This window comes from Podarcis gaigeae, assembly GCF_964106915.1.
Source record: "Podarcis gaigeae genome assembly, chromosome: 14".
In the NCBI taxonomy this organism is placed as follows: domain Eukaryota; kingdom Metazoa; phylum Chordata; class Lepidosauria; order Squamata; family Lacertidae; genus Podarcis; species Podarcis gaigeae.
In genome coordinates, this window is record NC_139690.1 from 18,751,485 (window position 1) to 18,779,260 (window position 27,776).

General features: G+C 45.6%; 1 protein-coding gene across 6 annotated transcripts in view; it reads right to left on the bottom strand.

The window, feature by feature from the left end:
- ACAN (aggrecan) overlaps positions 1–27,776 on the bottom strand; it is an 83,459-nt gene that overhangs the window by 41,861 nt on the left and 13,822 nt on the right. For 3 of the 6 annotated variants that reach the window (XM_083712383.1, XM_083712385.1, XM_083712380.1), the window contains exon 2: positions 937–1,013. In XM_083712383.1, the coding sequence (XP_083568509.1) occupies positions 937–1,006 (70 nt within the window). In that variant the 5' untranslated portion in view covers positions 1,007–1,013. Of the gene's footprint in view, positions 1–936; positions 1,014–9,754; positions 10,161–27,776 lie in introns of those variants that run through there. The other 3 variants (XM_083712384.1, XM_083712381.1, XM_083712382.1) reach the window with 2 other exon arrangements.

Genomic DNA, 27,776 nt, shown 5'->3' on the forward strand with positions numbered 1-27,776 from the left:
ATGAGGAGGTGAGAGAGGGAGAAATTAGCAGCATTCGCCCATTGCTAGACATGGTGGTTATCGGTGGCATGCGGTGAAATCTTTCATAGGGGCATTGTTAGGGACCAGCTTACAAAGGTGATGGGGCCCCCGACATCATGCATGCGACATCATAATGTCCTGATGTTGCACGCATGAACATCGCACCTCCCTAAGTCGGGCAGAAACTTCTGGGCTTTGGGAAGGGGGCGCCAGGCCTTGGACAGGATACTAGAGTCCTGCTGCCTCATTCCCAAAACTGGGAGGCTTTGGGAAGATGGTGGGAGGGCCTGGACTCAGTCGGAGCATCGCGCCTCCCAAGGCCGGCTTAAGCATACCCGGTGCCATGGTGCAAAGATCCCTCTGACGCGCCCCCCCCCATTCCCCAGAGTTGTCGACCTTTTCCCAAGCCTCTGCGGGGATTGCTCTCCTCCCTGGCAGCTGGCAGACGTGCAGGAGGGAAAGGGGAGGCCGCCGGCAAAGCCGTGCAGCTCCCCAACTCGCTGGGGCGCCCCTGAGAGGCTGGCGCCCTGGAGCAATGCACCAGTAAACCCAATAGGAAAGACAGCTCTGGTGCCTCTCTCCCTAAGCTGGGCAGAAGCTTCCCAGACTTTGGGGAGGAGGTGCTAGGCTTTAATATTCTAATTTACTGGGAACATGTAAGGGACTAGCCTAGTGCCCCATGTGCATAGACCTCACACCACTGGTGGCTAGGTTCTGCCTTCATGTTTGGAAGCAGTAATGCTTCTGAATACTAGCGGAAGGGAGAGTGCTCTTGTGCTTGGGTCCTGTTTGTGGGTTTGTCACATGCAACTGGCTGGCTGCTGTGAGAACAGGATACTGTTCACAGGAAGGCCTAACATTCTCCACACACAAAACTTCATATATTTTAAGGATGGCTCCGGAGGTCTCACATACCTAAAACTTCCACAGCGACAGCTGCAGTGATGATTCGCAAACACACAAAGGCTAGTAGAAAAGTGGTCATTGTTTTCCTGAAAGAAGCACAAAGACAAAAGAGCTGTGTTAGAGAGAAATGGACAGCACCATCTTTTGTGGAACGAAGGTGGCAAGAAGTGAGAGTGGCTCCTGTATTTGCAAGAGGTGTGGGGCAAGCATCAGTTCAACTAGGGGCGATCTTCTGGAAATGACAGTGGGGGAGAAGAACCTTCACTGAGTGATATATTATTAATTAATAATGTTAGTTAGGTTGTATCCAGTGTTGTTGTTGTTTCTACCTTTCCTCCAAGGAGCTCAAGGTGGCAAACTTGGTTCACCCCCTCTCCATTTTATTCCTACATAACCCTGTGTTAGGGTTAGGCTGAGAGACAGTGACTGGTCCAAGGCTACCCATTGTACTTTATGGCTGAGTGAGGATGAACCCTGATTTGCAAGATCCTACACTGATACTCTAACCGCTATACCATGCTGGCCTACTCAGAGTAATCCCATTGAAATGAACGCATGTGAATAACTAAGGTCCATTAATTTCAGTGGCTGTACTCCAACTAGAACTTAGCTGGATACAATCTATCATGATGATGTAAAAAAACATCCTGGAACCAAATCTGGTGAAGGTGCAGCATATAGAAAGACATAACAAACTAGAAAGTGGTGTCCAACACATGAAAATAGTGGATGAGATTCAGATTCAGATTCTGCAAAGTGGCCTTCTTTTTCTAGGCACCTGGTTGGCTACTGTGGAAACAGGATTGGCCTTGGGCCTGATCCAACAGGCTCTTATTCTGTTCCTATGCTCTTAGTGCCTATCACTTTCATTGGGTGATCCGCCTAGTATTATGAAACAAGGAGAAAAATGGTGAGTCCATTCTCTCTATACTAATCGAAAAACAAACCAAAACACCCCCCTATTGTGACCTCTTAGTCATCTATTTTTCTGCATCTGAGCACCATAAGGACCTAAGAAAAATCCTGCAGGATCAGACCAAAAGCCCATCAATTCCTGCATTGTGTTTTGTGCAGTGCATCTTGGAAGACTGCAAGCAGGCTGTGAGTGCAATAGACTTCCCGCTCTTGTATTCCCAAACAACTGCCATTCATATCATACTTCTTTCTGGAAGCCTTCTAAGCAAGCAGTCATCATCATCCCTTGCAAAATTGGGTGCTGGTATCAGGAATGCAGACCATTTTCTACACAAAATGACACACTGCTCTCTTTCCTCCATTCACGTAGGCAAGATGCATGATCAGAGTTCAAAACATATTCTAGATGGGAAAACCACTTAAGGAGGGTGGAAAGCAGGGCTGGAGAAGGGTGTGGTCTGATACGAGGGGGCGTGGCTGGGGAAGAGGGTGTCCTGCGAATAGTCCCAAGGGCCACACTGAAAGGTGTGGAGGGCCACATTTGGCTCCTGAGCCTGAGGTGCCCCGCCTCTTACTGGAAGTAAATACACATGGCATAAAAATGGACATTGGTTTATCAAACTTGGACCAACCGCCAATCAGTTTCATTTTGTGACCCCTCAACCACACCATGGGCCAGAACAGAGATCTGATGCTTGGGGAGTCCTGCCCAAACAGGGTTCGAACATAACGAAGGAAATGTGGAGGAGCTCTGGTTCATTTGGGTCCCGTGATTTGGTGCACACTTCTGTGAACAAATCCCTGATTGTTTTCACAAGGTGCCTTCCTAGAACTGAGAGTTTTTCTGTTCAAAATCCAGCTTGCTTCAGGAAATGGGAGGGGAGAGATTTTAGGCAGGGGAGGAACTCATTTTACATCTCTCTCCCCCCCCCACTTCTTAAATAAGGCAAACGCTGGAACCCAAATACAGAAATAAATATACTTCTGTGACTTTTTGTGTGTGTGTTTTCTCAGCTGTAGCAAAAATAAGAAATTTATTCCATTCTGACCGGCTTCCAAACCACCCCAAGACTGAAACTCCTTTATACATTTAGCTACTTGGGATGGTGCTCTTCTCCTCTCCCGTCCTTATTAATTTTTGTTTTAATTGCCGCAATCCCTTGGTCATCAAATTAACTGAAACAAAATAACATGCTCTTCAACATTTCTCCCCTGAAAATAGGGACGTCCCATTCCATAATGATAATTTTACTATTCATCTTACTGGGTTGCCCCAGCCACTCTAGGCAGCTTCCAACATATATAAAAACATTGTAAAACATTAAACATTAAAAAACCCCTTCTTATATAGGATTGCCTTCAGACAGCTCAAGCATCAGATAACTCCTTACCCTCCAATGAAATAGGGACATCCTTAGGAAAAGTGGGACATCCTGGGATCAAATCAGAAACTGGGACGGCTTCTCTAAATCAGGGACATCCCTGGAAAATAGGGACACTTGGAGGGTCTGAAATAAGGATATGTTTGGACCAGCCTGTTTCCCAAGTTATATTCTAAGAAGGAGGAGCTGGCAGAATTATTTATGTCAGCCCCATTAGGCAGAGGTATGTGTGCATTGAAGGGCAAAACCAGGTTATTAGCTGAACGCACGGATGCACTGAAGGTGTCTGAGTTTTATACAAACGAATGCAAAGGGATTTCCTTCCAAGTAAATGTGCACCTTACATTGGAAAGAACTTCCAGATTTTGGAAAATCTGAAAGCCCCACAAAGAGAACAGGTCTTCACTGGGTGCACCTCGCGTCTGCTGTAATGGGAGCTAGTGTTTCACTCTTGAAAGAAAACATAGCTTAGAGCTGTCATCTTCAAGCACCCAGGACCCAGCCTATAAATTGATTTTCTGAATAGGCCTATCTTTCTCCATTTCTCTCTGGATCATCAATTGCTAAAAGAGGAAGGACAGGAGGACTTTGTGAGCCCAAAGCACATTGTGTGTGTATGTCTAACAAATTCACATTTGTTTTGAACCAAAAGCAGCCAGCAGTGCCTTAATACAGCGTCACACTTCTGATCCATATTGTTCCTTGCACTGGTTTCCTGCTAGAAAAATCACCCTCACCAGAGCTACTGTTTCCCCCCAAAGGTGCAGTAAACTGCGATTACTTTCAGTAAGCTGCAATTAATGTTAACAAGCTGTTTAGGCCTATTACCCAGCTGTTTTTGTGCAAAGGATCCCTTGTCCTCATTTCCACCCAGTGATTCACCTTCTCTCCTTCTGTTTTTTTTCTTTCTCCTTTCTTTCTTAAACACAACAGTCCTGGCATTACCATGTGATATGCTTTGGCATCTACCAGGACCCCTTCACTCCAGAAGGGTTCTTGGGCAGCCAAGCACATTTGCAGGACCTCCTTTAATTTTTTTCTGGCACTAAGTCTAGTAGCTTCCTATCATGAGGCAGAGTGAGGCAGCTGCCTCAGGCGGCAAATTCTGAGGGTTGGAAAGTGGCTAGAAAGGTGTGCCCTGTGGTCTGCCCTGTAGCCCCTAAGCTAGCTTGCTGCCATAACATAGCTGGCACACTAATGAAGTGACATGAAGCAAACCAGCTTGGATGGTATGCTCCTACCTCTCCACTGGAGCATGAGCCCAGATCTGTGCGGGGAAGCATGTCTTGCCTCAGGTGCCCAAAAATCTTGGGCTGGCCCTGGCTACCACGTGAATTCCTCTAGCACCTGTGATACAGTGCTGCTTTGCAACAGTACTGGAACTTAAATGGCAGCTGCCTGGAGCCAATCAGCAGTGGGTGGTGCCCTTTGGGACCGGTAGGGCGGAAGGCAGGGAGACCAACAGCAGGTGGTCTGAGAGCCAAAGACAGGCAGAGTCAACCCATTCTCCTGTCCTGTGTTCTCCAATGGCAGCACGAAGGTAAAGAGGAGGAAGCTGATAGGCTGTGCTCTTCCCTGGCTGCTTGTAAGTAAGATGGCAGGCAGGTCAGGACTGGCTGAGGGTAGCTGGGGGTTTGTGGGGCAGTGGCCCATTTGCCTTAATGGGGCAGCCTCTACTGCAACCAGATTGGGCACACCACCACCACCAGGTAACTGTGTCAATGGGTGAAGGAAGCAGCTGCCTCTGGGGCAAACATACAAATGGAGCCAAAAGCTGGAAGCTGGTCCTAAAAGCTAGAGAGCACAGTAGGAAGAAGGCGATGGTTATTTATGTATGCTACTACTGCAGCCATGTTTTGTTAGCCCCCAAATGGAAAACAAGTGAGGTCCCAACCAAAGAAGAATGGCAACAGAAGTTGACAGAATATGCGCAGCTTGCGGACTTAACATATAGAATAAGAGAACAAGAAGAACATACGTTTAGAGAAGATTGGAAAACGTTTATTGAATATATGGGAAAGAATTGTGTACAGCTGAAAATGCTGGCAGCATTAAGACAAATTCAGCAGTGTAAATAAGCTTTGATGGATGCAACAATGGAATGCTGAATTGTATAATTTCTGTAAAATATGCAGGGATTTATGATATGCAAAATGAACCATGGAAAGAGAAGAAAGGAAGTCATTGATATCTTAAGGATGTAAAAATGAGTATCTTAAATTGGAAAACAGAAAATTTAATAAAATATATACTGGGTATACGAAAGAAAAAATGATAGTGTGATTCAGCAAAGGTCAGCTTGCAACCCACTGGCCAGAAGCATTACTGTTTCCGGCCCTCGAGGCAGAGCATAGCCACTATGGCTGGTAGCCATTGATAGTCTTATCCTCCATGACTTCTTTTTAAGCCATCCAATTTGGTGGCTATCACTGCCTTTTGCGGCAGCAATTTCTACAGCTTAACTATGCACTGCTTTCTTTTATCAGTTGTGAATTTTCCAACATTCAGCTTCATTGATAGCCAGTGAGCAGGTGCACCAACTCTAGGGGTTGTCTTCTGAACTCTCAATAATTGTTTGAAGGGGGCTCAGCCCTCCCAATATTGAGGGGCACCAGCGCAAGGTCGCAGAAGGCTGCACCTGCCTGGGGAGTGTTCCGAGATGTGTGTGACATTGCGTGAAGTGTGCAGGACATCACATATGCATGACGCCTCCCCCCCCATCGTAGGGGCAACACAGTGTCACTGTGCATGAGTGCTAGTGTTATGAGAGAGGGTAGGGCCACACTAACCTCCCCATGGGTGGCGCTGTGGGTAAAACCTCAGCGCCTAGGACTTGCCGATTGCATGGTTGGCGGTTCGAATCCCCGCGGCGAGGGGCGCTCCCGTCGTTCGGTGCCAGCGCCTGCCAACCTAGCAGTTCGAAAGCACCCCCAGGTGCAAGTAGATAAATAGGGACCACTTACCAGCGGGAAGGTAAATGGTGTTCCGTGTGCTGCGCTGGCTCACCAGATGCAGCTTGTCACGCTGGCCACGTGACCCGGAAGTGTCTGCGGACAGCGCTGGCTCCCGGCCTCTAGAGTGAGATGAGCGCACAACCCTAGAGTCTGGCAAGACTGGCTCGTATGGGCAGGGGTACCTTTACCTTTAACCTCCACACGCTGACCTCCTGCTCTCCCTTTGGTAGGCAACAGTGACCCAGCTGCCAGGAAGTTGGTCCAGTGGCTTCACCTCCCATTGTGAGACACTTCTCTTTTGGAAGAGACAAAATCGCAGCCAGGCAGGAGGCACATTTGCTACTGGCCTCATTTGCAGTGGCAGCAAAAAGGAAAAGAAAAACTTTGAGTTCTTGTCACTGTTAATGTGAGCCTCACACTTGAGAAACTGTGGAGAATTTCTCCTCTCTCTTGAGCCGTGGTTCCCAAAGTGGGGCACATGCTCCACAGGGGGGCAATTTGATTTTTATGGGGGGCAATTCGAGAATGAGTTGTTAACAACTGTTAATGGCCTTTTAAGCTTCCTCCACGTGAATAGGAGTCCACTTTTTGAATAATATGAATTATATGTCATGGGGGGGGGCATCAGGATTTTAGAGATGCTTAGGTGGGGCATGGCCAAAAAAAAGTTGGGAACCACTGCTCTAGAGAGATTCAGTGAAATAGTTCACCCTTTCTAATTTCTCAGACTACGAATAGAGTGAAGAGAGTTTCAAGGGGCCATTTGCACACAGTGCTAGTCTCAACAAGAACCTGATCAACTGCTGTGGTGGAAACTCCTCAGACCCAGACATTTTGCTTGGAACAGCTTTTCCTTTTGGGCACATGGAAAAAGAAAATATATCCTCTTGGCACTCGCCATACAAGAGGGTCTGCTTTTTCTCTCGCTGAGAGCCATGTTTATACAGCAGGATGTAGTGGTCAAGCTTTTCCTGGACTGTACCATTTCAGGTTGCAGGTATGTGTGTGGGCAGATCCACGCCACACGTTTAAAGCACATGACTTCCCCCAGTGAATCCTGGGAACTGTAGTTTAAGGGTACTGAGAACTGAAAGCCATGTGCTTCCAATGGGTGATGGGTGTGCTTTAAATGTTTGGTGCGGGGCTTCCCTGTATGTGGGTCACATATCTGTGTGCAAAAACCCTCTCCCTCAGAAAACGAGCATATAAAGGAGAGAATTCCCCTGCATGGCTCATACAATTTTATGGGTGCTGAGAGTTGTTAGGAGATCTCCTGGTCCCTTCAGAGACCTACCATTTCTCAGAGTTCCCTGGGAAGAGGGATTAATTGTTAAGCCACTCTGATAAATATAGCTCTGTGAGGGTAGTAGGTGGTATCCTCTCAGCAGCCTTAACAAACTATACTTCCCATGATTATTTGGGGGAAGCCATACCCGTTTAAAGTGATATGATACTGCCTTAAATATACAGTACAGATGTGGTCTAATGTAAGCTCAGGGTTTTATGACTGGAAGGCCCCATGTTTGTTTGTTTTCTTAAAAGGCAGATGTGGAGAACCTTGACCATGATTGGTCCTGTGGCATGGAAGGAAAAAGTTAGATCCTAACAGAAGGCAAACATTCAAAACAGGGTCCCTGCAGATGCATTTTTTAAAAACAATACAAAACAAGTCCACCTCATGCCAACTATACAGCTTCTTTTCTTCTTTGCATCTGGCAAGGATAGCAATTAGGAAAGCTTGTGTTGGGTTACACTTAGGGTTGCCAACAATTCACACACTCACACCCAGGAATGGCTCCTGTGCCTTTAACCAGTGATGAGGAAACTGTGGTCCTCCAGCTGTTGCTTGGCATGGCCCATAGTCAGGGATGATGGGAGTTGTGGTCCAACACACTGGAAGTTCCCCATCCCTGCTAAATTCAGTAGGTGAAGTTTTATCACCACCATAGGTGCAGTGATAGGAAAAGTTTCCACCTGCTCAATTTCTCCTTGCAGAACAACTGTTGAAAATTATTGAGTGCTGTCCAATATGAAAATGAGATTAGAAAGGGGAAGCCTGGCTTTGGTATGTTCCTCCTTTCTCCTCAGTGCCCCCTGTGCTCAGTTATTCCAGGGAGAATACACCACAGTAATAACATCATTAATAGCTTAGCTTTTATACATTACTTGAGAGCAGGGATGGGGAACTGCTGCCCTCCAGATGTGGATGGACTACAACTCCCATCAGCCTTGACTGGTGGCTCTGCTGGCTGATGGGTGTTGAGTCCAACAACATCTGGAAGATGACAGGCCCCTACACCCCTGCTTCAGAGGGATCAGAGCACTTCAGACACATTGCTGCAGTCCTATGACCCTGTGAAGTGAGTACAGATGTGGGTTATATTATAGTGCAGATGAGGACTGGCGGCTGACTGTATTTGTGCCTTACTTAAGGCTACATAGTAAGTTCATGGCAGAGTCCCAAGATTCAAAAGAGAGGCTTCCCAAGTCGGAGTGCAAGACTCTTTCAATGCAAGCTGACACCTGCCTACTCAGAAGTAAGCCCTGCTGAGTTCGATAGGACTTGCTCCCAGGCAGTGCTTTTTTCTGGGGGTACACAGGGGTACGCATACGCCTAAACATTTTATGAATCTAAGTTTGGCCTCATTGAGGGGCAGTATTTCAATATGAGTAGGAAAATGAGAGTAGCCCTAAAAAATTTTTAGAGAACAAAGCACTGTTCCCAGGTAAATGAGTAAAACTACTGCAGGCTCAGCTACTGTGTTATGCTAGCTTCAACAAGACCTTTATCTCAACAGGGTGATTTCCTCAAGTAACTGAAGGAGTTTGCTTACATGATTAAAGCAATTAGTACTCTGAGGAGCTCTTGTTCTGCTATAAACAATGTCAAGGAGACAGGTTTTTAGCCCAGGGGGGTTTCTCTTTCTACTATAATATTCATGACAGCCAACATCTCTCTCTCTCTCTCTCTCCCCTCTCTGTCTCTGACAACACACACACACATTTTAAATACCCCAATGTCCATCAAAAGTTCTCTCACACAAGAGATCATGTTTCCCTTTATAATATTAGGCTCGAGTGCAGCTGCTGAAAACTCAAGGATCTTTCCTCTCCTTTAAATATTTTCATGAGTGTGCCATTCAGTTTTAAAAAATGAATAAACAAATAAGAAAGAAAGCAATACTGTATGGCCTGTTGCCTTAAAACCAGCTCAAGCAATTATTTCTCCATCAAGTGGATACCAGTGGTGCTTGCTGTTAATGTAGAATTTGGGGGCAAGAGGTCCAAGGCCCTGCTCAGGAGAATGAGATCAGCAGGGCTGGTTTACCACATTTTGAAGTAAACAAACCAATACAATTTTCTGGAGGCGAACCATCCATAAGCCCCATAAACCCAGAGTCTAAAACTACCTAACTGGTGGGTTTCTAAGGTGACCCAGCAAGGTGAATTAGCACAGTAAGGGTTAACCCTAACCCTATCTTCATTATTTGCTTCCTTCCTCCTCCCGCTTCTGACTCCAGGTTTATTATGCCATTCCCAGAAACGTACAAAACCAAATGGCAGCTGGCTGGTTACCTGGAATTAGAAGTCAGCAGGTCTGAATCTCCATTAAGTCTCCAGGGCTAGCTGCTTCAGACTAGAGGTTAGCAGGGTCCTTCAAGAAAAGAGGGAGAGAGAAGGTAGGGTCCTTTCAAGGCAGCAAGCAGGCAGGGCAATCTGGATGCATGGTTCTATGGAAGCATCTGCCTTAGCTTTCCTAGTTTGCCGGAAAAAGGAATGTACGCAGATGCCGAGAGACAAAACACAACGTTCTGTGTTATTGAAGGCCATTATGGTGCTCAGCGAGACCAAGCAGAGTTAACCGGTGCTGTGGGTGACATAGCTGGCAGCCAACACATCCCTCTAGGCTTGACGCAGGAGAGGAAATAAGCTTTTTGCTTCATCTGCTGAATCTGTGTGCATGTCATAATGATGCTCTCTCACCAACCAAGAAACAATATCATGGCACTGGAAGAAGGTAATGCTTGTCTCCTGTGGCAAAGGGCAGCTTTGTGATGGGGTGGTTTGGTGGGTAGATTCTGGAAAAGTAGCCCCTATGGCCTGATTTTTCTTCCCTCCCCATCTTCTACACAGCAGCTGCTCTTTAATACATAGACAAAATCAAACCCAGACACTTGAAATGTGATTGTGGCTTTTCATATATCATCACCCAAATGGAGGAAGATTGTAATTTGGATTGTAGCACCAGGGTGTTTTGTTGTGTGTCGGCTCCTAAGAGGGCCCCGAGTGGTATGAAATTTACAGCTGCTAATGTGCATGTCTAGGTGCAAATTTAGAAATAATTTTCAGTAATTTACACAGAGATATAATCAGTCTCAGCTTGCAGTTTCAGATGCTGAGGCTTCTGATAGCAATATTGCAGGGTGGGGTGAGGAAAACAAATATTGTTTTTCTAATATATCTGTAGCCAGAAGAACAAGCACTCTCACAGTTCCATCACAGGACAAATTATCGCAGAGTAAATGAACAGACTGCTTAGCAGGCAGGCAACAGCTTTCGGCAATGCGTGACAGGTTGCGTATTTGTAGCAGGAATCCACACTCATCCTTGGTATGCGAAGATGGGAGTAACAAGAAGGCAAAGTATCCCTATCCCATCATTGGTGGGTGTGCATTTGGAGCATTTTCATCCCTCAAAATGCTGCTGCAACTGATGACCATTTGTTTAACTGCGCCACCAGGCTTCCTCAGTAGTCTATTCCTCTGCTGATCTGATGCAGCAGATTGGCCCTGAGCATGAAGTTCAAGAAGCATTTTTGGAAAGCTTCTTTGAGATATGGAGAAGTTTAAAAGAATACAGGGCCAGGGATACACACTGGTGGAGGAAGAGGAGTGCGGGGGGAGTGCACCGCTCCCAGCAGTGTGATCCCAGTGGGGTGCCATCGCGGCCGTTCCCCCACCTGCGCTGGGCGCCACGCCCCCACGGGCAGCACACCACACCCCCAGGACGTGCACTAGTCCTGTCCCTGCCTGCTCTCTGCCCCTTAGTGCCCGAGCATAAAGCTCCACCACTGGGGATATGATGAAGGCCATTCAAACAAAAATACTCCACAAGGACCTTGAATATGTCACAGGGCTTCTACTCTGTAGCTCACTATGCATGAGCTTTAATCCAGGACTGGGGAGATCATCTCTTCAAACTCTGGCATAAGGCCGATGTACAATGCTACCTTAGAATGAGCCAAGTTATAGATAAGCTGCTTGTCCAAGACTGTATAAAGATTTCTTCTATCCAAGAGCTTTGAAATAACTAAGATCCATTGGTGCAGTGGTGGTGGTGTCAAACACCCATTACTATTTCTGCAGCAGAGTCCCTACTGAAGTATCTAGGATACTCCAGTATCCTAGAGTTACCCAATCAGCAGGAACTGGGAGCTTTTTAGCCACTGTGTACTCCAAAGCAAACACTCTGGGACACTGAAAACACAAGATGCTTCAGTTTCAAGAGTATGATATGCAATGGGACTTCATGGAGAACACAACTAAAGTCACTCCAAAAGTCGTTATTAGAGCACTCCAAATCATTTCCCCATGTATGTGCACGGAAAATATTAGATCTAGCTGAAAGGCGACACCTGGAGATCTGCATTGACCATTGCTAAATATCCCTAATTATTGTTGTTGTATAATTGTAAGTTTATTGTAAAATCTTAGAAGGTTGTATAATCTTAACAAGGTTGTGGCTGTGACTATCATGAAGGACCCTGCACTTCTGAATTTGCCACTGTGCCACTGCTGGCAACACCAGGGACTGAATCTGAAACCTTCATCATGGCAAAGTATGGAGAGCTTTTCACAAATAGATGATCCTATGAAACTAGTTTGTTCCAACTCAATGCAGGAACTGAGGAAGAAGAACAGGCAGCCTCACATGAATTGTCGATTTTGGAGGGGCTATTTACTGAGACCTTTTGCGAACACTGTAGTAGATACTGGCGGACACACTTTGGTGACTCCTGAGCTAAGCAGCCGTTTAAATGGGAAGTGTTCCATCCTTGGCAACCATCCTGCAAACAAAAAAAGCAGGGGAAGAGAAAGAAAGGAGAACCCGGAGAGATGGGCTGAACGTTGGCAAAGCGAGCCCGTATCCAAGTCCTCCTGCTTCTGAGTCTCGGCAGCACAATCACCCCAAGATACATGGGCAACGTCCAAATAGCGCCAAGAGAGAATCAGCTAAGAAAACAAACCCTTCTGCAGATGCCAAATGCAAAGGCTGCAGTTCGGGCAGAGAGCCAAATGGGTTTTTAAAGAGCTTTCTAATCAAGCAGTTTGCCTAGTTAGGACATGGCAGGTTTTAACACTCAGAGAGCTGGGATGGCACTGCAGTTGAAATTGAGACCTGGTAAGTGGCTGGTTCAGGAGGAGGAGGAGGTGTCAGCAGCAGGAGAGGTGGCAGGGTTTAGTGAGCAGGAAGAGGCTGTGGCAGAGAGCAGTTCAGATTCGGAGGCTGAGGCAGAGGCAGAGTAGAGGCAGGGTGCTGAAGAATCCAGGGAGTCTCCCCCTCCTGCCGTGACCAGTTCCCCTCCCCCTGGTCCCCTAAAACTCACAGAGAAATGAAACAGGCAGAACAGAGGGGGGTTGTGCACAAACACAACCTCAGACTGTGTGGGGAAGACCCTGGAGAGGAAGAGTCCTAGGGCACTGGGAAAGCGGGGACTTTCAGTCCTCACAACTGCTTCCTTAGGGAAGACCTCCTAGAAAGAGTTGCTGAGACCACTAGGACTGAACTGTGGTAGTTTCCTTGAATAAAGAGCTAACTTCACTGGCCTCGGATGATTTATTGTTCTTGTCACTGTCCTATGCCTGACTCCAACCCTGACAATTTAAATATGTAGAAAAATTATGATCATTTAAATATACTAAACCAGAGCAGGGAAGGTGGCCGTGCCCAAGTGTTATGTATCCCTACCTGCTCAGTTTGCTGCTCATGCTGCTCAGGTGTGGCTAATGGGCAGCTTCAAGGTCCCATCTTGGGACTTAGCTACACTTGTCCATTATATCGTTATAACTGCATTATAAACATGCAACACCAGATGGTGCTGTGGAGCAGTAATCCATCGTCCAATGGGATTTTCCATTAAGAGCTTTTATAGCATTATTTTCTATAGCGTTTTTTAAAATCGGTATAGATCCAGCCTTAGTCCAAGGAAAGATCCACACAATACATTTTAAAGCACATCTAGCACATTTATGAAACATGTAACTTTCCCCAAAGAATCATGGGAACTATAGTTTGGGAATTTCAGGCCTGTGAGGGGGGGAACTGTAGTTCCCAGGATCCTTTGGGGGAAGTCATATATGTTGAATATATGGTGTGGTTCTGCGCTAAAACACATTTGAACTTCAGAAGGTGCTTTCAAATAGTGAGCTGTCCTCTATAAAGTAAGATTCAAGGTCACCCTATGCAACACATACTATGGGAGGGATTTATCCCCAATGGTCCAATGGTGGCTCTTATGACTATTGCCTTAGTTGCTACTATGAGACTTAGCACAGTTCCCTAAAGTTATAAGGAGGAGACAGTTGGGCTTCCCCTTGAAATGAATGGCAAATGGCATCCAGTGGGAGCTGAAGACGTACCTTGGAAGTCAAATCAGTTCCGGATGTCTGTTCAACTTCCCCAAAGTTTGACTTCCAAGGCGCGGCTTCTGATTGGCTGCAGGAGCATCCTGCAGCCAATCGAAAACTATGGAAGCCACGCTGGACGTTCAATTTCCGAAAATCATTCGAAAACTGGAACAATAACAATCACTTCCGGTTTTTGATCGTTCGGGAGCCGAAACGTTCAGGTTTGCAGGCATTTGGCTTCCGAGGTTCCACTGTATTGAAACAAACTGCTTCCTAATCAGTAATGAGGAAAAAGGCATTTTAATTCCAAGGAATGACTTAACAGGATGAATGAAACATTTAACCGTGGCCATGGCTGGAGTGCATTACTGGAGTCAACGAAGGGGTATAATTTCCTCCCCTTGTGCATTCCTAGTTTCTGACTGCAGAGCCTTTGTCCAGGGACCAAGAAAATCTGATTGTGTGAACTGTCCCTTAAGAACTAAGCAGCACTGAAGAAAGGAACACTTTTTTTTTGTTTGCTCTTGAATTCAAGGGCGGGTGATCCTGTGGAAGGGACCCATTTGTTTTGGAGACTTCACTTAGGAACATAGGAAGATGTATTGTGCTGAGTCAAACCATTGGTCCACCTAGCTCTACAGTGAGTGGCAGCGGTTCTCCAGAATTTCAGGCAGGGGTCTCTTCCAGCCCTACCTGGGACCTTCTGCATGCAAAGCATATGCTCTACCACTGAGCTATGGCTCTTCTCACTTCGTAGCTTTGGGCTTTGTGCCCCCCATCTCCACCATTCTCAAAGCATAGCTTATAGAGGGAGTGTGAACTTTTATTCTTATATCGCAACACATTTCCTCTCTTTTTCATCTTCAAAATCCCTTTTAAAAACCCCAGCTTTTGTTCTCTGGAAGTAAGGTGCCCAAAGGGTACTTTTCCAGGTTGCCGTATCAGTCATTCAGGTACGTTACCCCATTTGAGATGAAAACATCTAGGACTGGACTTCTCCAAGGTATTCTCTGGGTATCCCTGAGATCATTAATATATACCTCTAATTGGGAATGAGGAGAAAATTCCATTCCATTCACATCTAAAGGCTAATCTACCTAAATCAAACTTCCTGAAATAATACACGAACCAAAAACGCAACCGTACTTTGAAATTTGCACTTTTCTGAATTTTGCAATGTAGTTCCCCAGCCAAGGAATGTGTACAGGAGTGCCTATACTAAGGTTAAAGGTAAAGGGATCCCTGACCATTAGGTCCAGTCGTGGCCGACTCTGGGGTTGTGGCGCTCATCTCGCTTTATTGGCCGAGGGTATGGCTTCTGGGTCATGTGGCCAGCATGACTAAGCTGCTTCTGTCGAACCAGAGCAGTGCAAGGAAATGCTGTTTACCTTCCCGCTGGAGCTGTACCTATTTATCTACTTGCGTTTCGTGCTTTCAAACTGTTAGGTTGGCAGGAGCAGGGACCGAGCAATGGGAGCCCACCTTGTCGCGGGGATTCAAACTGCCAACCTTCTGATCAGCAAGTCCTAGGCTCTGTGGTTTAACCCACAGTGCCACCCGCATCCCATACTGAGGTTAAGTGCCCATAAAAATGGAAATGTTACTGAAAATAACATACAAAAATGCACCACATTAGGGAAAATCGCATGCAAAAATACACACATTGCTTATTTATAAAAATATGTATATACTGCTACATCATAAAATACATATCCCGGTGGTTTACAACAATATAAAAATATTGGAGAAAATTGCACTAAAATGCTTTTAACGTTTCATGAGGGATTTTTTTTTTTTTAAAAAAAGTGAATTTGCAGACTGTTATGGAAATGTGGAGAACTGAATCTAAGACTGGAATCATGGGAAACCAAAACTGACAGATTCACCCATTCCTACCTCTAATTCAGTCCTGCATTTGGAGCATCAAGCCAAACACCAGACCCTCCAAGGGCCCCTATTTTCCAGGGATGTCCCTGATTTAGAGAAGCCATCACAGTTTCTGATTTGATCCTGGAATGTCTCACTTTTCGTTAGGATGTGCCTATTTTCACTGGAGAAATGTTGGGGGGGGGAGGGAGTTATCTGACCCCTGAGCTGTCTGAAGGCAATCCTGTATTGGGAAGATTTTTAATGTTTAATGTTTTATTAGGTTTTTATATATGTTGGAAGCTACCAAGAGTGGCTGGGGTATAAGATGTGTGGGGTATAAATAGTAAAATTATCATTATGGAATGGGACGTCCCGATTTTCATCAGAGAAATGTTGGAGAGTATGAAATGCAACCTCCATTTATGTATTGTGGGCTGCAAAGTGACAATCTCTCCACCTTCCCCACCCCATTTTGCAGTATCAGGCCTCTAAGCCTGGTAGACTTGTGTTCAAAGCTTGAAAAGTCAAAAACCATGCAAGGCTGCTCTAACTAATGCATTCAAGCAACTGTGCTCAATCAAAATGGTGTCCTTTTCAGTCAGCTGATCCCATCAATAAATAGCTACCTTTGGTTAAGTCTGTTCCTCTCTTTTTTGGGGGCAGAACTCCAAGTGCAAAACAAATCTGCAAAATAAATCTTCCCTAATTTCCCTCCCTATTATCTACAGTGGTTTATTTCAACAGAGCCAAATTGCTCAAGCACAGCGAAGACAAAAGGCTGAAGTGAGATAGTTTACAAGCGCTTGTTCTGGGTCAGGTATGAAGGGACCCATCTATCAGGTACAACAAAGACTCTAGGGAAAGCCTTTCATTGCTGGCCTGACAGTGATTGAATTGAAAAAGAAGAGAAGGGAGGAAGTTAAAGGAAAAGGAAAAGGAAAAGCGCATCAGGAGCAACTGCTTTAAAGATTCCCTCAGTGTAGCTGGTACATTCAGTAAACTCACTTACAGCCTGATCTTATTTCATTTCATTTTAGCTTTTGTGTCCTGTTTTTACTTCCCAGAGGAAGCCCAGAAGGGCTAGCAACAACAAATAAGAAGTTAATAATAGCAAAATGACAATCCAGACAATGTGAAAAAGGAACAATAAAAAGTCTGCAATAGCTTATTGATAACATTTCAGTTCAATGCCAACTTTTAAGCAGAATTGATTTAAAAAAAAAAAAAAAAAATCCCAGCAGTGCAAGCATTTCAATGATCTCTCACACATTTAGCCGTCAGATTACCCAGAAAGAGGTTTAAACTACCACATCATTCTTCTACGCATCTGCTGTAAGTACCCTCCAGATGCTGATGGACTATAACTCCCATCAGCAATGACTGCTGGTTATGCTGGCTGCAGCTGATGGAATTGGAGTTCAGCAACATCTGGAGGGCCAAAGTTTCCCCAGCCATGTGCTTCTGACTACTAAGGTAGCGTATTCATAAACTCAAGGCTCCTCCTTTGACAGCCACATTCACACCCTACATTTAAAGTGTTATGATAGTTATGGCTTTCGCCAAATAATAACATTTACAGCGTGGTTTAACAATCCATCTTTCCCAGGAAACTCCAAAACATTACAAAGTGAATCTTGTTTTATTGTGATCCAGCTAGAGCAATCCAACTGGACTGGATGAGTGTAGACAAATGTGACACGGTGAAAAACATTTGTTTTAATGTAAACAAAAGAAAAGTGACACATGCACATGTGACTGAACCTCATTGATGCCATCCTAGAAGTTTTTCCATGAAAAAAGAAAAAAGCTCAATAAAAATAAATAAATACATAAACAAAAGACTTACCCATGTGATGCTGACAAACTCCTACACTAATAATAGGCAATAGAACAAAATATCAGTAACCCCATCTCTCTTTCCCCCCAACTGCAAGATGTCTGTGACAAAAGTGTCTCTCACCAAATGCAAACGAACTGTGAAAAAGACTATGAATTGAAAGTGGAGACAATAGATGTACCTTTCCCTGTGGAGCTGTTTGTTTTGTAGCACAATTTTAAAAAACAAAAAAAACTAATTTTAAAAAGGAAAAAGAAAAATTCCAGTAGAGCTCATCTAACTGTCTTTCCTTCTCCCCCTTTTTAAAGTTAAATGAGCACTCCTTTAGTGGAGTGGAATTGTAGCAAAGTGTACAACTTGCAAACGAAGAAGTGCTGTGGGTGTCAGCACAAAATGGCTGCCATGGGAAACCAAAAAGGAGGTACTGGTGAGTACCACCACAAAAAGCATGAGGTAAAGCCAATGATGTGTTGGTCACCTCAGATGACAGGGCTGACCCAAGTTATTTTGCTGCCTGATGCAAAGATGGCGCCTGCGTCCCAATTCTACAGAAGTCAGCTGGATGGGCTGCTGAATCTTAACTACAACACTGGCAATATGACAGCATCCTCCAGCACACCTGAGGGTAGCAAGCTATCTTTAGAGCCTCTGAGGAGGCTGAACGGTGTGCACAGGTCCATTTTGTTCATTTATTGCATTTATACTCCTCCTTCTCCAATTTGCTCCAGATGATGTGTGTGGCTCTCTCCCTACTCATTTCATCTCTGGAACAACCTGTGAGATAAGTTAGGCTGAGAGGCAGTGAATGGCCCAAGGTCACCCAGTGAGCTTCATGGCCAAATGGGGGATTTGAACCCTGGTTTTCCAGGTCCTTGTCCAACACTCTAACTACTATACCACATTGGCTCTCAGTTTCTCGTTTTTCAAATATTAATTCAGTTCTTTGCATTTCTATATCAGTTTGCATTGTTTTGTTGTTGTTGTAGTAGTAGAAGCAGCAGCAGCAGCAGCAGCAGTAGCAGCCTTCATGGAATTTTAGTGTTATCTCCTCATCTATACGGTTTCATAAATAATATTTCTTGATTTACACATTCCTACAAAGCAATCTTCCCTAATGTGATGTAATGTAATTCCACTGGAGAATGGAATTACAAAATTTGCAGAAATGCAAATCTTTTTTTTAAACCCCCCCCCACTGTGTTTTGGTTCACATATTCTTTCAGAAATTGTGAATTAAGGAGGTTTGCCTTCGAATGTGAAATGAATCAATTTTCTCCACCTCCTCCACACAGGATTGTCCTCCAAAACAGGGGAATGGTTGTTGGTGTTGCAGCTCATGAGGAACAGCCAGGGGGTGGGTCTACCACTCCTGCCTCCCCCAGCCCCCAGCATCTACTGCCTGAGGTGAGTGATTCACTATACATTATTATTCACAATAATTAATGACATATTGATAATAATTAATTAGAGATTGGACATATTAGTCACTGACTATGAGAAGTCTCTAAGCAATAACTCCAAAACAGTCCCAGGAGAAAACTTCAGCAGCAATGCTATTGCATCAAATAGTCCATCAGCCAACTAGTTATAATCCTTCAGATGTGTGGGAGAAAATACAGGTTTTAACCTGCCACTTGAGAGATGTTAATGTTGGCACCAGGCAGTCATCACTGGGGAGAGCATTCTGCAGTCAGGGACCCACAAGCAAAAAGGTTCTTTCCTTGGTCACCAGCCTTTAGACCTCCCTCACAGGTTTCTCAACTGCTTTTAAATTTAGGCTAAGGGCTGTATGAAATAAGGCTGAAGACAGTGCCGGATTTACGTATAAGCTAAACAAGCTATAGCTTAGGGCCCCACTCTCTTGGGGGCCCCAAAAAAATTTAAAGGAAAAAAACCCACTTGGCTGTACATTTCCAAAATATAAGATAAAAAACAAATAAAAGAAAACCTACACACAGCAACAGAGATTTGTGTTGTGTAGGCTCCTATTTGTTAGTGCAAATGGCTTTAGATACCCATTAGGTCCATAAATTACCATATAGCATATATTCAACACAAAAAACAGCGACAATTTCTTGTTGACAAAGGACAGCTGGACATATAAAGGGCCCCATTACCTTCAGTAGCTTAGGGCCTCATCAAACCTAAACTCGGCCCTGGCTGAAGACCACAGTTTGCCCACCTCTGAATTTCATCAGGTACTAAGCTTTGTGAATGAGTCACCATAGATACATACAGGGATTCAAGGGAGACCTTTGGCAAAGCATCTTCTTGTGTGCAGATGGCACACACACACACACACACACACACACACAGAGTGGTACCTCGGGTTACATATGCTTCAGGTTACATATGCTTCAGGTTACAGACTCCGCTAACCCAGAAATAGTGCTTCAGGTTAAGAACTTTGCTTCAGGATGAGAACAGAAATCGTGTTCTGGCGGCACAGCAGCAGCAGGAGGCTCCATTAGTTAAAGTGGTGCTTCAGGTTAAGAACAGTTTCAGGTTAAGTACGGACCTCCAGAACGAATTAAGTACTTAACCCGAGGTACCACTGTACATACATACGTTTCACAGTGCAGCAGTGGTGGGACCACACTGGAAATTTCCTGGAAAGGCACTATGTCAAGGACATTGTGGGATATTAAAATTGAGGCTTGCAGACAGTAAGGCCAGTGGGACCTTTCTGGGATCTGGGGCTTTGGCAACTGCCCACAGATGCTGAATATATTGATGCCAGTCCTGATTGTAGAAATGGAATGTCTCAATGCTCTCTTCAGAGCATTGAGGTCTCACCTCCTGCCTCAAGATCTTCATCAGTTTTCACAGCTCAGGAGCAGTGGCATAGCGTGGGGGGTGCAGGGGGGGCGGCCGCACCGGGCGCAACATCTGGGGGTTAGGGAAATCCACGGGTTTGGGGGCGCAAATCCATGGGTTAGGGGGCGCAAATTACTTGCCTTGCCCCGGGTGCTGATAACCCACGCTACGCCACTGCTCAGGAGGACAGAAGCAGGACTGGACCATGAAAAATTTGGCTGGTAAACTGACTTGCTCAATTATAATATCCATGCAGATTTCACATCTTGAAAAGATGTGTTCAGATTTTGGGGGGAAATAAGTCTTCTCCAGATGTTTGGGTGAATGCACGTGGGTTTAAAGAGGATAGGCAAATGCGTATACATACAGATACCCCCCAATACCCCACTGAGCTCCAGCTAAACTTCAAACTTTCCCACACCGAGAGGGAAAATGTGAAAGCAGATTCTAAGGTGCTTAGAATCCTTGTTGTGACCAGGAGCATTGATACAGTACGGTTTCTGATCATGGGGGATATTCTAAGCACTTTCAGCTATGAACACCGTTCAAATTTTCCTTCAAACCTTCCTTCTCAATGTGGGATTGTTTGACGTGGAGATGGAACAGGTGGGGGCATTGGGAGTGTGTCCCAGCCTCCTCCCCACTTTTAGCATTCCTGAGCAGGGCTCTAACCCTCAGATTCTGTAGCTGAAGTGCCCAAGTTTTAGCAAAAGTGAAATAAAATCAAACAAGGAGAGAACCTTCCAAAACAAAAGGTAATCTTGACATTTTTAGTGTGCTGTTAATTTCCCATGTCCATATCGTATCAGTAGTTGTGCCAGTATAATCATCCCAAGGTAACAATTTAGGATGAGCTAACAAACTTTATCCCACTACCTCTGGCCTAATAATTCTTTACCTGCTTCTGGTGTAATACTATTTTCTTTTACGGCCTTTGTGATGAATGAGTTGCTTGATTATCTTAAAATTTCTCCCAAATGCAATCCTTCCTGCCCATACAAATCTTCTAAAGAGGACTGGTTAACTAGCCTTTTTCTCCCCACCGCCTGGAACTCGGGGAACTGTAGTTCTGCAAGAGGGGCAATGAGCTGTACTGGCTGAGGCAGATGGAATTTCATTGATTCATTCATACCTTCAGCATAGATGAGCTTATGGTGGGTCACAACATACAACCATACAATCAGTGGTAGAGCTTCTACTTTACATGCAGAAGGTCCAAGCTTCAACCCCTGACATCTCCGGGCTGGTAGAGACCTCTGTCTAGAGCCCTGGAGAGCATGGACTCATCTCATTTGGCCTGGGGCTTCTCATCAGGGATGCCCCAAGGACTGATACTGGTGTGATAGGAAGCCACAGCATAGACTCATTCCATTTGGCCTGGGGCCTCTCATTAAAAGCATCCCGAGATGCTGGCGTAAGAAGAAGCCATAGCATGGACCTTTGGGGCCAGTGCTTCTCACCAGTGTTGTTCCAAGATATTTTGGTGCCTGAGGGGAAGGACAAGATGGTACCTTCACCAATCCAGAAGCCAGGTGACCTGGTGGCTGAAACTTATGGCCACATTGGCATCTTCCACAGTATAACTCAGTGATATGTTTATTCATTTATTTAAGGACTTCTCACACCACTTTTCACTATATGTCTAAAGGTTTGTGTACACACACACACACACACACACACACACACACACACAGACATACACATACACACACACACACACACACACACACCAGAGGCTGTCACCCCTGCTCACATTGCTCACCCCTCCCACAGCTCTTTCAAGCCCCCAATATCCTTGCTGCTCCTCTGTTCCCGTCAAACCTCCTCTGTTGTTGAAATCCACTGTTTTAAAACCCGCCTTCTCTTTTGTCCTCCTGCCCTGCCCTGACTTCACAAAAAAACTGGATTCTGATGAGGCTCCAGAAGTCCTCCCCTAGGGGCCGCATGATGATAACCAGAGCCGTCTTTCCCATATGGCTTAGTGGTGTGTTGCGCCAGGGCACCGGCCTCTCAGGGGTGCCCCAGCGAGTGGGGGAGCTGCACGGCTTTGCCGGAGGCCTCCCCTTTCCCTGCACGCCCGCCAGCTGCGCCCCGCCAACCATATGGCTGGCAGGCGTGTAGCTTGCCCCCCAAGCCTCCACGGGGATTGCTCTCCCACAGCGGCATGGGGGAGAGTTGCGCACTTCCTCATGGCTGGCAGTGTGAAGCTTCACCCCCCCATCCGTGGTAATGTGGGAGCGCTGAGCAGATATTTGCCCCCCGGCGCTGCATCTGCTAAAGACGGCCCTGATGATAACCTTCTATTTTTATAGGACAATATGAATGAAACCAGACTGAAACTATCTTCACAAGCTTCACTACTTCAGAAAAGCAAGATGGCGGTGGCTATGTGAACCATATCACGTGCACAAAGGCTGATTAGCTTGGCAACACTTATTTCAATTTTTTCAAAAATAGTTATTTTCCAGTCAGCATGTTCCTGAGTAAAGAGCAGAATGAGTCACATTTGCATTTTAAACAAGACCACACGCCAGATGAACGGAACAGGTTTAAATGGCCACACCTCAAGTTAAAAGCCAATGTTCGGTCTCTCATTAGTTTCCTGCCACACAAACATCTTGTCTGTGGCAGGGAAGCAGGCCTTTCTGACTCACAAATAGTTCTCTGTTTGCCTTCCTTGCACTGGCACCAGCTAGGATGGATAGAAAATGCCCTGCCCTTGGAGGCTCTCTATGCCTCCTTTGTCACCAAAATCCCACACCTCTTCAAATCGCTCATCTACCAGACACCCTCCTCCAAAGTCCTTAAGGCAACTTTAGTTCTGCCATGCATGTTGAGATGTGTCAAGTCTCACAAGACAGGCCTATCAAACTCACAACCTCCCTGAGACACAGATCATGTTGCTTTGACCCACTACAAGTGCCTCTAAAAGGCGCACATCATACTTTAAAGCACATTTCCTCAGCACTAAAAGAATCATGGGAACTGCAGTTCGTTAAGAGTGCTGGGATATGCAGCTCTGTGGTGGATAAACTACAGTCCCCAACATTCTTTCTTCTTCTTCTTCTTCTTTTTGGGAGGAGGATGATGCCAGAAGATCTTCAGTTTCCAGAGTTTCTAGGGAATAGAGATTGATTGATGAACCACACTAAAAACTAGCTCTGTGAGAGGAAGTGTGGTCTCCTAACAACTCTCAGCACCTTTAACAAACAACAGTTCCCATGATTCTTTGGGGGAAGCTATGACTTTAAAATGGCATGATACTGCTTTAAATGTATTGTGCAGTTGGGGTCCAAGCTTGCTCTGTGAGAGCTTTACTATTTCACCATTAATATTTTGCAAGAAAGTCAAATACATTTGAGTAATGCTAATAAAAATTATCCAATCCTTCATTCCCCTCCTTGCAGTGGCATAGCATTGGGGGGCACAGGGGCGGTTGCCCCTGGTGCAACATTGTTAGGGGCACAAAATTTCAACACCTGGTGCTGCCTCAATATCTGGTGCTGCACTTCCATCATGCTTCCTGTGAACCTGGAAGTGACCTCTCTAGACAACAAAATGACTCTTTTTATCTCTGTGCCTACAATACACACTCTGTCTGTTTTCCTCCCTCCCACTCCCTGCCCTCCCCACAGCCCCGGGCGTGGCAACCCACGCTACGCCACTGCCTCCTTGCGGATGTCTTTGAATTCCTTTCCATTGATTTATTTTTTATTTAAACATTTATAAACCATACTTTCATATAAAAATATCACAAGGAGGTACACAGCAAAAACACTAGAAACCTCAAGTAATTCAGTACAAGCTGGTTGGCAAAGAATCTCAGGTCTGAAAGGCTTCTCTGACTAATGCAGTGTTTAGAAGACATCTAATAACAAGCAGGGATGACTCCTGCGGATGGAAGAACATGTGCGTGAAATGCAGATCTATGATGTATGAGCATATGACAAACTCTCTCCTGCTCATTGGCCTCTCCTACGGATCCAGCCGGGTTTCCATTCCCTCTCCCCTTATGGATTTCTCTATAGAGTGAGTTCTAAACAGCTGGGAAGGAAAATATAGGCTGTGTACACATAGCATTTTATTCTAGAATCCACGGAGACTGAGTGCTTGTCCTCGCACAATCTAGATCTATTGCATATTTTTTTGTCCCTAAAATGTGCTTCTTGTGAAACTGGTTTCATTCTGAATAGTAAAGCTCACTGCAGATTGATTCTGCATTATGCTGAAGTACGTCCATTTGAAAACAGGTGTAAGCTGAGCTGGCAATGGGGTGTATGAATGCACACCTAGGCTCAATCTAGGCTGAAAACAGCATGTTGAGGATGAGCGTGAACAATTCCAGATTAAGAGAAAACCTAACGTTTTTGTGCTATAAACATGTTAGCATCTAACACAGCCACACAGGACCGAAAAAATATAATATTCTGGAATTTAAGTCCAGGATTCAGTTCTCCATTCTCCAACTGCTTAGACAGCTATTGGATAAAGATTGAGGAAGGAGGGGGTTCTTCCCCCTCCTTCGTCAGGACCTATAGCCGCAAGCAAGGTGCCAGGAACACTGGAAAACACAATTTCCCTTATTCTCCTGACAGACACGAGGGTTACTGCCATATTTTGGCATTGCAAAATAAGAGAGAAGCTTGAATATATCCCTTGCTGAGTCTTGGGGTGGATCAAATAAGAGTTGCTGATTCTTGAAATCAAAAGTTCCAGTATGTGGGTAGAAATAGGGGTGGAGCCCAGGTTGAATTGGGTCCTGGGGGGTGGAGCCCACCGCACATATTGTTCCTTTGGCTTCGGTCCAAAGCTAAATAAACAGTGGGTGGGTTGAGCCCCGCCACCCTCCAATCTGTGGTCTGTTGACAACAACCCTACATTGCACAGAGATTTAAAGTAAAGTATACATGTGTGTAGGGGGGGGTTGAATTGTGTTAGAAGCCATCTCAATCCTACTCTGAATTCCCTGTACCCCCTTTGAACCTGAACCTGAAAGGGATGTGATCATTTTATGCTGAGAAAACACTTTGCACGCACAAACATATGGATTGCATATATATGTGTGTGTACATATATATATATTCAAAGAGAGAGAGAGGTGGATAGTTCCCATTATAAAATAAAAAGGCCCATCTATTCCTGAACCCAACAAAAAAGCTTCTATACATCTCACACTGTAAGCCCATTGAGAGGGAAAGGCAGAGGCAGCCACTCACACCCACTCCCCCTTGTACACACAGATGGATGGAAGACCGAAGAACTTCAGGCTCGTACACACACAGGGCGATCTGTTCTGCTCTCACACAAGGAGGCAGTGAGTTCTTAAAAAGCAAACTGTGCAGTTTCCGTTGTTACATGGTGCTCAAGTTAATTTAATATATAACAACTCTCTCTCTCTCTCTCTCTCTCTCTCTCTCTCTCTCTCTCTCTCTCTCTTTTCCCCTTAACCCCTGCTCCGGCCCCAACTCTTGCTCTTTTTAAAGGACCTAGAATGTTCAGAGCTGCTCTGCAGAGGCTGAAAGCTGGCACCGTATGTGGTGCAGGCCTTGCAATGAACACAGCTTTTGTTGCTGCTTGCTGAGAAGCTGGCCACGAAGGGTACACACACACAGTGACCGGTTTGTCTGGTGCACGGGAGCTGAGTGGTGGAAGGACTGGAGGGAGGAGGAGGAGGAGGAGGAGGAGGGAGAGGGAGGCGACTGATTTTGGGGACGGTGGCACCTTGCGGTGGCCAGACACCTTTCTGCAATGCAACAAGGGGAAGGCGAAGGGAACGGGCAGGTTAGAGCACCAGGACAGAAAAGATGTCTCATTCATAGCCTATGAAAGCTCCTGTTGATTTTTGAAACAGTATGGAGGTGATGAGAAGCTGACGGTGGCTGCATACAAATGTGCCTCTTCTCGAGAAATCTAGGTGGGACTGTGCCAATAATAAAACACACACACACCATTGCACCAAGGAAACCTACATTGTATGGCTCACATGAAATGGGCAAATAATAGAGGCCGGGATAAATGCAAATGTTTTGCTCGGGTTTGCCCAGTGGTATTTGGGTTCCCCCAGGATTTGAAATAATAATAATAATAATAATAATAATAATAATAATAATAATAATAATAATTTACTATTTATACCCCACCCACCTGGCTGGGTTTCCCCAGCCACTCTGGGCGGCTTCCAACAAAACACTAAAATACAGTAACTTATTAAACATTAAAAGCTTCCCTAAACAGGGCTGCCTTTAGATGTCTTCTAAAAGTTTGGTAGTTATTTTTGTCTTTGACATCTGGTAGGAGGGCGTTCCACAGCGGGTGCCACTACCGAGAAGACCCTCAGCACTGGACCTCAGTGTCCGGGCAGAACGATGGAGGTGGAGACGCTCCTTCAGGTATACAGGGGCATGAAAAAAAATGGGGGAGGAGAGGAATGGGATAAAGGAACAGACAGTAGAGGCAGTTGCATGAGAGCAAATGGGTCACTGGCTCACCTGCCTCATCCTCTCCTCAGCCAGCCAGCCTGCACCTGCCTGCTTTCTTATTTACAACCAGTCCTTCTCCTTTGTTTCAGTGTTGCCCCTTGTAGAACTGTCAGAGATCCTCGAGGTCCCTTCAAATGCTACAATTCTATGATTCTAGAGTAAGTTGGATCTGTCTGTCATTGGCTCTGGCTCTGCCTACTGGGACTCTCAGCCTTCTGCCCCAGCCCCGACTGAGAAGAAGAGAAACCTAGAGTGGTACTAATCACATCACTCTTTGTTGTGGTCTTTCTCCCACTGTTTTGACCAGCCCTACCCAACTTGGGTCTACCCAACTTGGTTGGGACGCGGGTGGCGCTGTGGGTAAAACCTCAGCGCCTAGGACTTGCCGATCGCATGGTCGGTGGTTCGAATCCCCACGGCAGGGTGCGCTCCCGTCGTTCAGTCCCAGCGCCCGCCCACCTAGCAGTTCGAAAGCACCCCCGGGTGCAAGTAGATAAATAGGGACCGCTTACCAGCGGGAAGGTAAACAGCGTTCCGTGTGCCACGCTGGCTTGCCAGATGCAGCTTGTCACGCTGGCCACGTGACCCGGAAGTGTCTGCGGACAGCGCTGGCTCCCGGCCTCTAGAGTGAGATGAGCGCACAACCCTAGAGTCTGTCAAGACTGGCCCATACGGGCAGGGTTACCATTACCTTTACCCAACTTGGTATCTTCTCCGAAGCAGGGTGGACAATTGTCAGGGATGGTGGGTAACTGAGCCATTCAAAACAACTGGAGAGTGTCAGATTGAGCATGGGGGCAGGGACTGGTGTTTTGATTTACACCACTGGATGGCTCTGTCTCTGAATTCTGCACATCAAGGTAGCAGGTCTGAAGGAATTTTCCTCATGCGTTTGGGTGAACTAGCTTAGAATTCTCTCCACAATCTGGGTCCTGATTGCAGCAGGGTATTCTTAGTTTGGCCAGCTG